This window comes from Bos taurus, chromosome 14 (genome assembly GCF_002263795.3).
Source record: "Bos taurus isolate L1 Dominette 01449 registration number 42190680 breed Hereford chromosome 14, ARS-UCD2.0, whole genome shotgun sequence".
Lineage (NCBI taxonomy): Eukaryota > Metazoa > Chordata > Mammalia > Artiodactyla > Bovidae > Bos > Bos taurus.
The window spans coordinates 73,427,279-73,445,502 of record NC_037341.1 but is presented as its reverse complement, the minus strand read 5'-3'; the positions used below and the strand labels follow the sequence as shown (position 1 = coordinate 73,445,502).

Genomic DNA, 18,224 nt, shown 5'->3' with positions numbered 1-18,224 from the left:
AGGTTAAAGTTACTATAAGCAGTTCAAGCAAAATGCATATTGCTTAGATTTAAAGCAAGCAAGTGTGATAGCTTAATTAAAAAGTGAGTATAAATGTGAAGCTATTACAGCAATATTTATAAACACTCCTTGAGAATACTCACAGACCAGCAAGTAATAGAATAATTGATTTAAAAATAATGAAAGTGTGGTGTTAAGTGTAATGATTGGGAACAAATCAAAAATACCTTTAAGAGATGTAAAAGAACATGAAGACCAAGCTTTATTATTTGGAGCTTGAAAACTTAGCAGCAAAACAAACTATTTGCTTATAATGTAGTACAATAAACGTTTGTTCATCTAAGGCTCCCAGTCTTAAAACTTCATACATAAATGAAAATGAAATCCATTAGGTAAATGATTTAAAGATGTCCAGAGTAGCTTATCAAGAACTGCTAGATACCCTCAACTGCATCACAAAGTCATAAATAAGCTTATGCAAAACTGTGTTCTGGATAACTCACTCTTATGGCTCCCCAGTAACAAGCTCGGATAAGGCAGACCAAACCTAAGAGATAAGCAATTGCCCAAGAAACATAGGTTGCATGAAATCGTCTTGCAAAATCTTGGGTGCCAACCTAAAATAAAAAGCAATATAAAAATAAGAGGTTACAAACTCAGAATTTGTGTTGGCTTTTTTGGTGATTTTTATGAAACATATTCCCGAGATGACAAAACATGAGTTGCTGCATTTGCTGACTAACACTGACAGAGCGAAATTTCATAAAATGACATAGCAGGTTATGTTAATTATAGATTTTATCAAATCAACAAAAATTCCATTAAAACATTTATAAAGGAATTTAATCTATATCCCTGATGCCATCCCCATGTTGATGATAAATCTTTGTTTGACTTGAATAAAAAGAATTTTTTTAGACCATCGTAGCTGAATGAGTATTGCTTCAGCTCTGGCCATGGCAAAACTGGTGCTGGCACTAAATAAAACAAATGGACTTTTTGTTAAATGGATGATAAAAGTTCCCATATCAAGAACCTTCAGAGGGATCCCAAGACATGACTTCACCCGGATGGGCAAACTCTGCTGAGAACAAGCCCATGGATTGCCTTCAGATTGCTCAAAATTTTTTAGAAGCTTCTGGCCTGGTACATTAGGGAGGCAGGTTCTTTAGGGCTCAATGGAAGTTGTTCCAAACCTCACCATTTACTACTGATCAAGTTAAGAGGAAAGAATTCTAACAATGAACAGAGTAATACTCACAGTTAATCCAATTCCAATGAAAATGCACATCATTCCAATGGTAATATATGCACAGCAGCGCCTTCGAGGCAGTGCACTACCCACTGAAGAACTGTAAATTCAGGAGAACAAAACAGAATACTAAGTATTTACATGAAGGTTCTCCATATCATCATTGTGAGTACTAATTCACAGCTTCAGTAACACATATACTTCCATTTATTTCTTCAACTTGAGAGACAAGAACAAGCATAATAAGAATGATATTTTGGGGGACTTCCCTGGTGGTCCGGTGGTTTAGAATTCACCTTTCAATGCGGGGGACGTGGGTTCAATCCCTGGTCAGGGAACTAAGAACCCACATACCGCAGGGCAATTAAGCCCTCGAGCCAGAACTAGAGAAGCCCGCAAACTGCAACAAGAGAAGCCTTCTCCCTGCAACTGGAGAAAGCCTGCGCACCGCAACAAAGAGCTTGCAGGCCACAACGAAGAGCCAGCGCAACCAGAACAAAAATGGTAAAAAAGAATGATATTTTTAATGAGCTATCTAAATCATAATTAGTGAGTTTGTGTGTGACTCGTTGTAGTTTTAAACAAAATACAAGTCTTGGTCATTGACAATATCCACAAAAACCCACAATAGTCAACAATGATTTTCCAAAATAAAATTTTATTTCCAAAAAACTCTATTTCAGAATGGAAAATAGGTGCTATCTTAAAAATAGCATTTGATTCTCTTACATTTATAACTGTTGGCATATGTTTAGTGTAGAAAATAAGAATAAAGAAAAAAAAGGAAAATTACCTATAATTTCACTACCATGAATACTACTGAACATTTTGCCTATTTTTCTACAGCCATCTTTTCTAACTTACCAGTTTAGCATAAGCATTTTCTTACATCATTAGGTATTCTCAAACTAGAACTCTGAAAGATGAATATAAGATAACTTAATGAATTCCCTACTATTGGACACTTAGCATTTTCCTTCTTGTAAATAATGCCAGCCAAGCTTCCTTGGTGGCTCAGCTGGTAAAGAATCCACCTGCAATGTGGGAGACCTGGGTTCAATCCCTGGGTTGGCAAGATCCCCTGGAGAAGGGAACAGCTACCCACTCCAGTATTCTGGCTGGAGAATTTCATGGACTGTATAGTTCATGGGGTCACAAAGAGTCGGACATGACTGAGTTACTTTCACAAGCAACATCTAAAATCATTCTGCTTTTTAAAAAATGGAAGTAGAGGTGATTTACAATGTTTTTTTTTTTTAATTTCTGCTGGCCAGCAAAGTGACTCAATTTTACATATATATATATATATATATATATATATAAGTTCTTCTTTACATTCTTTTCCATTATGGTTTATCACAGGATATTGAATATAGTTCCCTGTGATACATAGCTGGGCCTTGTTGCTTATCCATTCTATATATACTAGTTTGCATATGCTGACCCCAAACTCCCAATCTGTTTCTCCCCTACCCCACCACTATGGCACCAACTTACCCTCCCAGGAACAGTGTAGGAGGGCTCCCTTTTCTCCACTCCTCTCCAGTATTTGTTATTTGCAGAATTTTTAACAATTTCTATTCTGACCAGTGTGAGATGGGACCTCACTGTAGTTTTGCTTGCATTTCTCTAATAATTAGCCATGCTGAACATCTTATAACGTGCTTTTGGGCCATTTGTCTGTCTTTGGAAAATGCCTATTTAGGTCTTTTGCCCGTTTTTCAATTGGGTTGTTTTGCTGCTGTTGAGTTCTTTGCATATTTTGAAAATTTAGCTCTTGTCAGTCACATCATTTGCAAGTCATTTTCTCCCAGCCATTAGTTTTTCTTTTCATTTTCTTAATGGTTCTTTTGCTGTAAGTTTCATTAGGCCCGTTGTTTATTTTTGCTCTTATTTCTATTGCCTTGGGAGACTGACCTAAGAAAATATTGGTACAATTTATACTGGAGGATGTTTTGCCTATGTTCTCTTCTAGGAGTTTTATGGTGTCATGTCTAATATTTAAGTCTTTAAGTCATTTTGAGGTTATTTTTGCACATGGTATGACAGTGTTTCTAATTTCATTAGAGATATAGCTGTTCAACCTTCCCAACACCCCTTGCTGGACAGACTGTTTTTTCCCTATTGTATATTTTTGCCTCCTTTGTTGACGATGAATTGACCATAGGTGTGTGGATTTGTTTGGGGGCTCTCTATTCTGTTTCATTGATCCATATAAGTTTTTGTGTCAATATCTTGCTGTTTTGGTTACTGTAATTTTGTAGTGTAGTCTGAAGTCTGGGAGCATTATGCCTTCAGCTTTGTTCTTTTTCTTCAGGATTGCTTTGGCAATTCTGGGTCCTTTATGATTCCATATGAATGTAAGAATTATTTGTTCTAGTTCTGTGAAAAAGGTCATAGGTAATTTGATAGGGATCTCTTTAAATCTGTATATTGCTTTGGGTAGTATGGCCATTTTAACAATACTGATTTTTTGCATTGTTAGAATTAGGATTACAAAATTAAAGAGGTTAAACTTTTAAAAATCTTAAATACATATGCAAGAAGCCTATGGGAAATTCATAAAATATATCTCTCAACTGAAATTCTAAATTCAATAGTTTTCAGATCTCTCTATTTCTAATTTTTTAAAAAATTTCAGAATAGTAAAAGTATAGCAAAGGTCAAAAAGCCAAACTGGTACTTTCTCCTTTCCTAAACAAACATACATTAACACATATCATATATCACATATTGTGTTAGTGGATGATATTACTGTTGTTCAGTTGCCCTGTTGTGTCTGACTCTTTGGGATCCCATGGACTGCAACACACCAGGCCTCTCTGTCCCTCACCATCTCCCGAAGTTTGCCCAAGTTCATGTCCATTGCATCAGTGATGCCATCCAGCCATCTCACCTTCTGATGCCCTCTTCTCCTTCTGCCCTCAATCTTTCCCAACATCAGGGACTTTTCCAATGAGTTGACTATTTGCATCAGGTGACCAAAATACTGGAGTTTCAGCTTCAGCATCAGTCATTCCAATGAGTATTCAGGGTTGATTTCTTTTAAAATTGACTTGTTTGATCTCCTTGCTGTCCAAGGGACTCTCAAGAGTCTTCTCCAGCACCACAGTTGGAACGCATCAATTCTTTGGCTCTCTGCCTTCTTTATGGTCCAGCTCTCACAACGACACAAGGCCACGGGAAGACTATAGCCTTGATTATACGGACCTCTGTCGGCAGAGTAATGTCTCTGCTTTTCAGCACGCTGTCTAGGTTTGTCATAGCTTTCCTGCCAAGAAGCAGTGGTCTTCTGATTTCATGACTGCAGTCACCATCTGCAGTGATTTTAGAGCCCAACAGGAGGAAATGTTATTATTTCCACCTTTTCCCCTTCTATTTGCCATGAAGTAATGCAGCCAGATGCTATGATCTTAGTTTTTTTAATATCTAGTTTTAATCTGGCTCTTTCGCTTTCCTCCTTCACCCTCATCAAGAGGCTCTTTAGTTCCTCTTTGCTTTCTGCCCTTAGAGTGGTGTCATTCTCACATCTGAGGCTGGTGGTGTTCCTCCCACCTGTCTTGATTCCAGCTTGTAACTCATCCAGCTTGGCATTCTCATATTGTCCTCAGTGAACAGGTAAAACAGGGTGAGAGCAGACAGCTATATATATGTGTGTGTGTATATATATATATATATAATTATCTGATTTGTCTGTGTCCAGCCAGGGTCAACATTATACCTACCATGTGGTAAATTACTCATAGAATGTCTATTGAATAAATGAAATATAGAAATGCATCACTTACTAGGCATAATTTAGGAGTGTGCTATTCCAAAAAGGTTACTTTTGCATAACAGAAAAGTAACTTCCTTTAAGTCCCAAATCTTTTTTAAAATTGATGAACATTGTTGCAAATATGTATCATAAAAATTCCTGCATACTTGAACCAAAACAGAAACATCTGGATGATCTGGGGGTGGGGGTGGTTATTATTAATTGGGTAGTATACAGCCTATTATCTGGAGTTAATAGGGAATCTGTGATTCACTCCCTATATGTTATATTTAACCTTTGACTACTTTTAATAACCATGTGTGCATTTGGTTATTTCTGTGTTATATCTCACAGGTGGCTATCATTTCTCATTTACCTACGTATCTGCGTTTGGCAGTCTAATCTACAATGGAAGTGAAAATGAAAGTTGCTCAGTTGTGTCTGACTCTTTGTGACCCCATGGGCTATACAGTCCATGGAATTCTCCCAGCCAGAATACTGGAGTGGGTAGCCTTTCCCTTCTCCAGGGGATCTTCCCAACCCAGGGATCAAACCCAGATCTCTCTCATTGCAGGCAGATTCTTTACCAGCTGAGCCACAAGGGAAGCCCAATCTACCAAGGATTAGAAGGCAACTGAATTTACTAGAATAAGTCAAACGTTTCTAAGTGAATGTTGTAGCAGCTTTTCTATGAGGCAAAGGAACACACTTTTGTGTTTAAAGTGTGTTTAAAAACACACTTTAGTTTTCTAATACTTAGAAAACCATGCTCATTTTTCATCACTCAACGTAAACAATCTCTACCTCTGGAAAATCTTCACAGGAAAGAAATAATTTACCGCTACTTTACAACCCAAGTGCCATCTTATCACAAGGAAAGGCAATGACCAAAAACACCTACTGCATGGATAATAAAATCTCTTATACATTTAATACAAATGTGGTATCTGTATGTAACACATAATATTGTTTTGCAAGTGTTAAAACTTTTTACAGATACATGTATTAAACTGTTTGCTTCTGTGACTTGTTTTTATTCCCCTTGATACTCTACATGACTTTTCCATATTCACATGCAGAAATTTACTTCATTCATTTCCACAACTATCTTCCATTATACACACACACACACACACACACACACAGAGCTTGCTCATTCTTCTTGTTGATGGACAGTCAGGGACTTAAAAAAATTTTTTTTTTTGCTATTATAACAAGACTGTTTCAAATACACTCTAAATGTTTCCTTACGTAAATATGCAGGAATTTATCAAACATATACCTAGGAATAGAATCGCTGGGTTGTACGTTAGACATATCTTTAATTTTAACAAATGCCAAATTTATATCTCACCAACACTATATGAAAACTTTCATAGTTCTACCTATATCCTCATTAACAGTTCAAAACTTGGTAATGTTCTCAGGTTTGAGAATTTCATGAATGTGAATGGTATTTCATTGTGGATTTATTCTGTATTAATATAGAACTAATTTGTAGTGAGGTTGGACATCTTCTCATATGCAGGTTGACTACTGATTTTTTCTATTAATTGCTTGTTCATATCTATTGTCTCTTTGTCTTGGGCTGTATTTAGATAATTCATAGATGATATTTATATAATCTGCATACTATTCCACACAGCTATATATACCACACATATCTCTTTTTTTAAAGGATTTTTTTAATATGGACTATTTTTAAAGTTTTTATTGAATCTGTTACAACAGTGCTTCTGTTTTGCGTTTTGTTTTTTTGGCCACGAGGCACGTGAGGTCTCAGCTCCCTGACCTGTGATTGAAGCCACAGCCCCTGCACTGGAAGGCAAAGTCTTAGCCACTCGACTGCCAGGGAAGTCCCCATACGTATCTTCTTATAGTCTGTTTTTACAAATTCATCTTTAATAACATATTTTGATATGAGTATTTACTAGTGATACCAATGTAATACAAAGTACTTCTAATATAGTCAAAACTACCAATCTTTTCCTTTAAGGTTTGTACTTTTTTAGGAAATTCTTTTCTACTTCCGTCATAAAAATATTTTTCTACCTTTTCTTCTAAAAGTATTACAATTTTGCTTTTTGCATCACCAGTTACAAATTGGCACTTGCCAGCGACCTCTACAAGGATTAAATCATGAGCTGCTGCAGCTTACTGACCTTCAACACTCCCTGAAAGGAGTTCAGGGTGGAGTTCCGGAATGAGACACTGTTCTCTGAGAAAATCTGGCAGACCGGGTCTTCAGATAAATCTTTTCAGGAGAAGATTTTATGAGCCCAATTCTTGCAGCTCCTCATTTCTAGAAAAGCACTAATGTCTACTCTTCTTATGTCTACTAGCGGTAGTAAGAGTCACTAGTAGCAACTAATGACTTCATAAGACCAGTAGCAATCTTCTGCAAAAATCGGTGCTTGATTGCACGTACTCCCCCTTCACCAAAATCACACATATACTGACCTTCCTCCCTACCTCTCTGGAGCAGTATCTATCCCTGATAAAACTTAACTCTGAACTCTCACACTGTGCCTTTTTTTTAGTTGACAGCATTTATGTTGATTGTCAAGAGCACAGTTCTTATAATTATTCATTTTTATTTTATATGTATCAAAGTTAGATTACTTATTGCACACAAGTTTGGAATTTATATTTCCAATGAAGTGACCATAATGACAATAATACCCTAAAGCATATGAGATAATTAAGGTATATGCTAAAATGCTATAACAGAGAAATCTATAAAACAGCAGCTTTATTTCTCTTGCATATAAGAATTCAAAGGTGAATGTACACCCAAGGGCTGGTAACCGTTCTGTTCCATGACTGCCCCTCACTCAATATGGTAACAAACATCCTGTTGCAGTTGCCTTCTCCAAGCAACTGGAAGAAGGGAGTAAAAAGCAGGACAAGCAGGTTTTGTCTTTAAATAGAGTCCCAGGAAGATGTATTCATCACTTGTGTTCATATTCCATGGTCCTCAACACAAACACATGGTCACAACCATCTATCTGCAAGAGAGGTTAGGAAGTGGAGTCTCTAGCTGAGCAGCCGTTAAGACTGACAGTTCCACTGCAAGGAAGAAAAGAACAGCAGTCTCTGCTATTTTACCTGGTATTACTATTGCTATTTTACTGTTGGTTAGTGTTTGCCTGGTATACCTTTCCTTTCGGTTAGTGTTTCACGGTTTCACCTTTTACTTTTATTCTATGTTCTCATATTTTATGTGTTTCATCTTCAAATTGAATATAGATGTACTTAAATCTAGCCTGACAATTCCTCACAAGTTTTATTAAGTTTATATATATTCTGACAACTAATATACGTTGATTATTTCTTCTTATTTTGGTTTTATACTCTGTTTTCTTTACCCTCCCATCCCCTTTTCTAGATTTCTTTTGGATTGACTCTGACGCTCTTCAGAGAAGGCAATGGCACCCCACTCCAGTCCTCTTGGCTGGAAAATCCCATGGACAGAGGAGCCTGGTGGGCTGCAGTCCATGGGGTCACTAAGAGTCGGACATGACTGAGCGATTTCACTTTCACTTTTCAATTTCATGCATTGGAGAAGGAAATGGCAACCCATGCCAGTGTTCTTGCCTGGAGAATCCCAGGGACGGGAGAGCCTGGTGGGCTGCTGTCTATGGGGTTGCACAGAGTCGGACACGACTGGACCGACTTACCAGCAGCAGCTGATGCTCCTATTTCATTTGCTGCCTACTATTTTGAATTTTAAAGATGTATCAGTTCAGTTCAGTTCACTTGCTCAGCTGTGTCTGACTGTTTGCGACCCCATGAATTGCAGCACGCCAGGCCTCACTGTCCATCACTAACTCCCGGAGTTTACTCAAACTCATGTCCATTGAGTCAGTGATGCCATCCAGCCATCTCATCCTCTGTCGTCCCCTTCTCCTCCTACCCCCAATCTCTCCCAGCATCAGGGTCTTTTCCAATGAATCAACTCTTCACATGAGGTGGCCAAAGTATTGGAGTTTCAGCTTTAGCATCAGTCCTTCCAGTGAACACCCAGGACTGATCTCCTTTAGGATGGACTGGTTGGATCTCCTTGCAGTCCAAGGGACTCTCAAGATGCTTCTCCAACACCACAGTTCAAAAGCATCAATTCTTCGGCGCTCAGCTTTCTTCACAGTCCAATTCTCACATCCACACATGACCACTGGAAAAACCATAGCCTTGACTAGATGGACTTTTGTTGACAAAGTAATGTCTCTGCTTTTTAATATGCTATCTAGGTTGGTCATAACTTTCCTTCCAAGGAGTAAGCATCTTTTAATTTCATGGCTGCAATCACCATCTGCAGTGATTCTGAAGCCCCCCAAAATAAAGTCTGACACTGTTTCCCCATCTATTTCCTATGAAGTGATGGGACCAGATGCCATGATCTTAGTTTTCTGAATGTTGAGCTTTAAGCCAAATTTTTCACTCTCCTCTTTCACTTTCATCAAGAGGCTTTTAGTTCCTCTTCACTTTCTGCCATAAGGGTGGTGTCATCTGCATATCTGAGGTTATTGATACTTCTCCCAGCAATCTTGATTTCAGCTTGTGCTTCCTCCAGCCCAGTGTTTCTCATGATGTACTCTGCATATAAGTTAAATAAGCAGGGTGACAATATACAGCCTTGACGTACTCCTTTTCCTATTTGGAACCAGTCTGTTGTTCCATGTCCAGTTCTAACTGTTGCTTCCTGACCTGCATACGGGTTTCTCAAGAAGCAGGTCAGGTGGTCTGGTATGCCCATCTCTTTCAGAATTTTCCACAATTTATTGTGATCCACCCAGTCAAAGGTTTTGGCATAGCCAATAAAGCAGAAATAGATGTTTTTCTGAAACTCTCTTGCTTTTCGATGATCCAGCGGATGTTGGCAATTTGATCTCTGGTTCCTCTTTCCTTTTCTAAAACCAGCTTGAACATCTGGAAGTTCACAGTTCATGTATTACTGAAGCCTGGCTTGGAAAATTTTGAGCATTCCTTTACTAGCATGTGAGATGAGTGCAATTGTGCGGTAGTTTGAGCATTCTTTAGCATTGCCTTTCTTTGGGATTGGAATGAAAACGGACCTTTTCCAGTCCTGTGGCCACTGCTGAGTTTTCCAAATTTGCTGGCATAATGATGTATATTTCTATTTAATTAACAGTGGAACTTAATTTTTAATATGGATACCTTTTAAAAATTATAATCATTTGAAAAATCTATCTTTCCAACAAATGCAAGGATCTTAGGAAGCTTTAACTCCAAATACTCCACTCCCATGTTACGTGTTTTTGTTCTTCAATGTGTCAGTTCAATTCTATTTTTGTTTCTCCAATTTTGTTAGCATTAACAGTATTTCTGTTATTGTTTTCTCATAATTTTATTATTTATCTATTTTTATTAAACAAATAATTTACATTTATTGAATTAATAAATTAAATCTATTAAATAAAATTATTAAATTAATAAATTAAATTTATTAAACAAAAATGAAAACTTTTATTATTTATTTATTTATTTAGGCTGCTCTGGGTGTTTGTTGCTGTGTGGGTTTTTCTCCGGTTGTGGCAAGCAGGGGCCACTCTCCAGTTGTAGGGTGCAGGCTTCTCACTGTGGGGGCCTGGCCTGTTACAGAGCAGGGCTCCTGGGCATGTGGGCCTCAGTCCTTACAGCGCATGGGCTTCTTTGCTCCAGGGCAGGTGGGATTCTCCCCGACCAGGAATCAAACCCACGTATCCTGCAACTGACAGATGGATTCTCTCCCACTGAGCCACCAGGGAAGCCCCTGTTATTGTTTTTTTTTTAATTTATTCATTTTGGCTGCGCTAGGTCTTCGCTGCTGCGCACAGGCTCTCTAGTCGCAGTGAGCCGGATCTATGCTCTGGCTGTGCTGTGCAGACTTCTCACTGCCTGGCTTTCCCTGTGCTGGAGGACAGTCTCTCGGGCGTGTGGGCTTCAGCATATGCCGGGCGTGCGCTCAGTCGCTGGGGCTCACGGCCTCCAGAGCACAGGCTCAGTACCGTTAGCGCTGGGACTTACTTGCCTCCCGGCATGTGGAGAAGGAAATGGCAACCCACTCCAGTATCCTTGCCTGGAAAATCCCATGGACAGAGGAGCCTGGCGGGCTACAGACCATAGGGTCGCAAAGAGTCGACACGACTAAGCGACTTCACTCACTCACTCACTCACGTGGGATCTTCGTTCCCAGATCAGGGATGAAACCTGTGTCCCCTGCACCGGCAGGTGGACTCTTAACCACTGGACCTCCCGGGAAGTCCCATTGTTGCTGTGTTTGCTATTTTACAGTCAGTGCTTCTGACGAATGTTTAGCATTTACTGGTTCATACTTTCTTTACTCGTGGAGTGCAGAAATTTCTTCAGGGATATTTCCCCTAACTTCATCTTTCATCAGTCTCTTTAGTGAGGGTTTCAGAATGGTAACCACTCTGTTTTGGTTTTTACTGCTGGTGGGAATCTGCCTACAACGTGGGAGACCTGGGTTCGATCCCTGGGTTGGGAAGATAGTTCTGACTAGTTGGTTAGTTCTACATTTGCCAATATCTTTTTTTAAACTTCATTAGCCTGTGATGGTTTAGATAGGTCTACAACAGTTTGACAGTTGATTTCTCTTAGAACTTTGAAGTATTTTTAAACTTTTTGGCTTCCCTTGTTGCTATTGAGAGGCTTGCTGCCAGAACTGCTATCTTTTTCACACTAAAAATCTGCCTTTTCTGTCTCTGCTTTTAATATCTTCTATTTATCTTAGTTGTCTGCAATTTCACTATAACTCATTTATTTATTGGGTTTCATTGTGCTTTTTGAATCTACGGGAGCATATCTATCATATCTCTGAAAATCCTTAGGGATTATCTCTTCACAATACCTCTATCCCATTCTCTAGTTTTTCCTCCTAAATTAGAAATATATCAGATGTTCTTACATATATTCCTTTTAATTTTATTTTTATATTTCTCTCTGATGGATTCTAGGTAATTTACTTGATTCTGTCTTCCAATCCACAGCTTCATCTGTCAAATTAATCCGATCTGCTGTTTAGCTTGTTCTACCGTATTTTCACTTCTATAACTTTTAATTTCTAGAAGTTTCATTGTGTTTTTAAAAACCTGCCTGCTTATTGTTTGGGTTAATTAATTTTTTTTGTTTTAGACAAATGTCGACTCAAAAGCCATTAAAAGAAACAATTCAGAGAGATATCATTTGTTCTCTAACCAGTTTCCCCAATGGTAACATTTATATATATATAACCAATGTATTAACAGTAATACAATCCACTGATATTCATATTTCCTATTTTATTTATATTCATTTGTGTGTCAGTACTGAAATCAGATTGATTATATTATATTCTTTGCAGCCAAAGATGGAGACGCTCTACAGTCAGGAAAAACAAGACCAGGAGCTGACTGTGGCTCAGATCATGAACTCCTTATTGCAAAATTCAGACAAAGTGAAGAAAGTAGGGAAAACCACTAGGCCATTCAAGTATAACCTAAATCAAACCCCTTATGATTATACAGTGAAAGTGACAAACAGATTCCAGAGATTCACTCTGACAGACAGAGTGCCCGAAGAACTGTGGACGGAGGTTCACAACATGGTACAGGAGGCTGTGATCAGAACCACCCCAGGAAAAAGAAATGCAACAGGCAAAACGGCTGTCTGAGAAGGCCTTACAAATAATGAGAAAAGAAGAGAAGCGAAACGCGAAGGAGAAAAGGAAAGATATGCCCATCTGAATGCTGAGTTCCAAAGAAGAACAAGGAGAGATAAGAAAGCCTTCTTAAGGGAGCAATGCAAAGAAACAAAAAAACAACAGAATGGGAAAGACTACAGACCTCTTCAAGAAAATTAGAGATACCAAGGGAACATTTCATGCAAAGAAGGGCACAATAAAAGACAGAAACTGTATGGACCTAACAGAAACAGAGAGATTTAAGAAGAATACATAGAAGAACTGTATAAAAAAGGTCTTAATGACCCAGATAACCATGATGGTGTGATCACTCAGCCAAAGCCAGATATCCTGGAATGTGAAGTCAAGTAGGCCTTCCAAAAGCATCACTATGAACAAAGCTAGTGGAGGAGATGAAATACCAGAGGAGCTATCTCAAATCTTAAAAGATGATGCTGTTAAAGTGCTGCACTCAATATGCCAGCTAGTTTGCTCATTATAATCTCATCTGGAGTTTTCGAAAAAGTAACAATACCTGGGCTTTTGTATTTTTCAGAAAATTCCAAGATAATTATAATGTACATCTGGATTTTAAAGAGTGATTATAGATTTTTATACTAAATGATAGTGTTAGTGATATATAATTCTATTATTTTCTGTGATATATAATTATAAGCATAATTAGATACATATATAGTGATATATAATTCCATCATTTAGTTCAACATATTAAAATGAATAATAGTTACATAATCACTATCGGAGAAGGCAATGGCAACCCACTCCAGTCCTCTTGCCTGGAAAATCCCATGGACTGAGGGGCCTGGTGGGCTGCAGTCCATGGGGTCGCTAAGAGTCGGGCATGACAGAGAGACTTCACTGTCACTTTTCACTTGCATGCATTGGAGAAGGAAATGGCAACCCACTCCAGTGTTCTTGCCTGGAGAATCCCAGGGATGGGGGAGCCTGGTGGGCTGCCGTCTATGGTGTTGCACAGAGTTGCTGAAGCGACTTAGCAGCAATCACTATAGTAAAAGATATTTATCCATTTTCACAATCAATAGCCAAACAACAAAAAAAGATAATTACAGTTGCAAGCCATAATGGAAACATGATTAACCCAATAGCACTGACACGTGTACATTACCATATGTAAAACAGATGGCCAGTGCAAGTTCGATGCAGGAAGCAGGGCACCCAAAACTGGTGCTCTGGGGCAACCCAGAGGGACGGGGTGGAGAGGGAGCTGCAAGCAGAGTTCAGGGTCGGGGGACACATGTATACCTGAGGCTGATTCATGATGAAGGAGGGCAAAAACACCACAATGTTGTCAAGTAATTGTCCTCCAATTAAAATAAATAAATTTTTAAAATATTTATATACGATTTGGGGGGTTAAGTAGAGTGATGTGGTGAGTGGAAGTGCATACATGTACATTTTCATCTACCCAGCCAGTCTAGGTCTTTTGGTTAGTGCGTGCATGCTAAGTCGCTTCAGTCGTGTCCGACTCTTTGTGACCCTATGGACTGTAGCCCGCCAGGCTCCTCTGTCCATGGAGATTCTCCAGGCAAGAATACTGGAGTGGGTTGCCATGTTCTCCTCCAGGGGATCTTCCCGACCCAGGGATCGAACCAGTGACTCCCATGGCTCCTGCGTTGCAGGCGGATTCTTTTCCACTGAGCCACTGGGGAAGCCCTTGGTTAGTGCATGTAATCCATTTACATTTAAGTTAGTTATCAGTGTGTATGATTCTATTACAATTTTCTTAATTGTTTTGGGTTTATTTTTTATAGGTCTTTCCCTTCTCTTGTGTTTCCTGCCTTGAAAAACTGCTTTAGCACTTGTTGTAAAGCTGGTTCAATGGTGCTGAATTCTCTTAACTTCTGCTTGCCTGGAAAGCTTTTGACTTCTCTGTCAAATCTGAACTAGAGTCTTGCTGGGTAGAGTATTCTGGGTTGTAGCTTCTTCCCTTTCTTCACTTAAGTATATTGCATCACCAGTCACCTTTAATATCCCTCTTTCCTGGAAGCTTCCTTTCATATTCCCTTTCCCTCCAGTCTGGATTAGGATCTCTTCAGAGCAGAACATGCTAGGTATAACCTTCCAAAGCACTTTATCGTACAACTTTATTGTAATTGTCTGTTCTCTTCCACATATCCATAAGATAAAGTTCCTTAAAGGCAAGATTATATCTTTATTTTGAGCAGCTAGTACCCAGCACAGGACTGTTGAATTAATGAGTAATTATAAAAGAAAGCACTAACCAGAAAAGTAAAATGATAATTTATGAGAATTTATTGCTGTTGTTTAGTTGCTAAGTCATCTCTGAGCCCTTTGAAATCCTGCAGACTGTAGCCTGCCAGGCTCCTTCATCCCTGGGATTTCCCAGGCAAGAATACTGGAGTGAGTTGCCATTTCCTTCTCCAGGGGATATTTCTGATCAGGAATCGAACCCGTCTCCTGCACTAGGAGGCAGGTTCTTTACCACTGAGGCACCAGGGAAGCCCCAGCTTATGAGAATAAGAAGTTTTAAATTGCTCTTGTTTAAAATGGTAGAAAGAGATCCACACAAAAGTACCTCAGTGATGTAGAAGAAATGATATTCATTGATAATTATCATGGATTAAGTCATCATGTCACTAATTGTAAATCCATCAAAACATTTTCATGGAAAAATGGTTCAGGTTGTCATTTCAGAATGCTAGGACTACAACCCCTGTCCAGCATTAGCCACAAGTTGCCTCATCGAAAGAGAAACCTCACCATTAGCTGTTATAGCCTCAGTGATTGTGTGAATAAGAAACAGTGAGATTAAAAACTGTTTCTTGGTCTCTGGAGCCCTGGGGGAAGGTACTCCCCCAACTTGTGAGATAGAAAAATAATGTTAGTTCCATAGCAATGATTTAGTAATTTCTATAACAAACAAATAATTTTAGGATATTTGCTATTTGAGTTTAAAAAATAAAAATCTCAGAATCTAACTTCAATAGATGACTCATCATTTTGTTAAGAAAAATATTCAAAGAGAAAAGAAATCTATATACGACCCGTGAGTGTTCATGTGATAACATGATCTTTCCTCAAATAAGTAATGAATGTCCTAAGTCCTCTTGTGTTCAGCATGTGATTCCAATTCTATACACATTCCTCTAAGAATGACATTTAAGCTGATTTATTTCAAGTGAATTTCTAGGCAAATTGTTCCTTAAGAAAGAGATACGAATTCTTCTTACACTAAAACACAGCCTTCTTTTAGAATATCTAAACATTCAATACTTCTTTCTTATTAGCAAAATATTGCCATTGTTCTAAAATAAACCAACCAAGCAAATCACTTGAGCAAAATCATTATCCTTTCTAACAGCTCCTCATTTATAAAATGAGGATAATAATTCCTGCTACCCAGGACCTGTAAAGACTACAAATAATATATGTACATACAAAGGAATGATCACCATGCTTAGCACACAATCTGCTAATCACAAGAAGTCTCTGTTTTTTATTTTCTAAAAGATTTTTTAAAATCCAATTTAATCCTTCTGGTGAGGATGCAATTTAATTGTCTTCATTTTTGGGAAAATATAGGTAACATACAGAAATACGGATTATTCACACACATATTCACACACATGTGTTTGGTATGTCCCTGAAGTATCCATTTTCTGTGCACTTATCTGAGGTTATCCACTTTGCTTCACCATGTGCAGACTTGTCTCAGATTCAGCTAAGTTAAACATTCAGATGATTAATTTCAGAAATAAATAAAAAAGGGAATATCTGTTCCTTTGAAGCTAGAAATATGCTGTAAAGTTATTCTCATAGGATTATATTTAGCTGGAATCATAGCAAGCGCAAATAAAAGGAGATATCTCGTTACATATGTTCTACTTCTCAGACATTTAAAAATTCTTCCCTCCTATAAACCATTCTTAGAATTACTTTACTCTCAAAATAGATACAGTATTTACTTCATTCAAAGGATCACAAAAATTTAACTATGAGTTCATACTTTTCAGTTTAAATATTGAATTACCAAAACATTCCAGTTTAATTTCCTTTGCTTACTTTCCACACATGTAAGTGGAAAACAGTAATTTTTGAATTGAAATTTTATTATCAAAATAGATGTTATGCAGAAAACAGTTAATATAGCTGGCCTAAGATTGCTATTCTTAGACAAGCTGGCTGACTCCTGGGAACTTAGATTTCAAAATAGTTCTAACTATTCCCTTGCTGATGAGTGGTTTGCTATGCCTAAATTGCTTGTGCAAAGCAAACTATGGTTTATGTCGAATACCCGCTTTCCTTCTGGGAGTACGGAATTGTGGTATGTGGTATGCAACAGGTGCCTATGTGACCAGCTCAAATTATACCTTGGACACTGAGTCTCCAATAAGCTTCTCTTGTCAAAAACATTTCACGTGCGTGTATGCTTAGGCATGCCCGACTCTAAAAGACTTCATAGACTGTATGCAGTCCACTAGGCTCTTCTATCCATGGAATTTTCCAGGCAAGAACACTGGATGGGTTACCATTTCCTCCTCAGGGGATCTTCCTGACCCACGGATACAACCCACATCTCCTGCATTGCAGGCAGATTCTTTACTGCTGAGCCAAGGGGGAAGTCCCCCAAAACATTTCACATGTTTTGTAACAGTTTACTGATGGAGGAATAAAGCCTGTGTGACTCCACTGGGAGAGGACTCTTGAAAGCTTGCTCCTGGTTTCCTCCAGATGTTGCCGCAAGTGCCTTTTTTCTTTCGCTGATCTTACTTTGCATACGTTCACCATAAAGCTGTGAGTAAACTGTATACTAATTCCTACTAGTTCTCCTAAAATGTCAAAAACCCTTAGGGTTACTTGGGGACTCTCAACACAGATGGCATAAAATGATCAAAATACCTTCTACTTTTTCCCACTTTTATATTGCCTTTTATTATTTTTTCCTAGGTACACCATTTAGGAACACAGAGAAATTGAACAGTTAAGAGAGATAAATAATTATAAAAATGTTGCCATCCAATGACCTAATTATTAACTCCCCGAAATCTGGCTTTCTCCTAGATTACAGCCCACTTTTAAAAATATAAATTTTAGATTATTTAAAACAAATTATAACTACTTAGAACATTTGAAAATCCTTACTAGGTTACTGTTAGTTTTTGTAATGTCCACCTTCTTAGAAATTGCTTTACCTTTAGAGAACAGGTTAAGTCCAATCATTTTAATTGCAAAATGGAATATATTAATCAGTTCAAAGATGTATTTTTTTTTTAGTTTTGAAAATCATAAACATGTTAACCATGCATACATTCTGAACTATATCTTAAAATCGAAATTGACTTTAGTGAAAATTCTGAACTGTTTAAATTGTTCTCAAATATTTCCCAGTAGTATTGCCAGTGGTACAGAACTTACATTTTTTTGCAGTGTGGGCATTTTGCCAGAGTGTTGAACCTCAATTCCATCCACTGTAAAATAAATGAGAAGAGAGGTTGACAAGAAAAACAACTGAAAACTATCCAATCTGATAA

The 18,224-nt window shown here is 38.0% G+C and overlaps 1 protein-coding gene across 1 annotated transcript in view; it reads right to left on the bottom strand.

Moving 5' to 3' along the window:
* Nucleotides 1–246: 246 nt before the first annotated feature.
* Nucleotides 247–18,224, bottom strand: part of PIP4P2 (phosphatidylinositol-4,5-bisphosphate 4-phosphatase 2) — a 71,874-nt gene continuing 53,896 nt past the window's right edge. Inside the window, 3 exon segments of the mRNA NM_001040594.2 lie at nucleotides 247–617; nucleotides 1,262–1,352; nucleotides 18,109–18,161. Coding sequence (NP_001035684.1) covers nucleotides 474–617; nucleotides 1,262–1,352; nucleotides 18,109–18,161 — 288 coding nt within the window. The 3' untranslated portion in view covers nucleotides 247–473.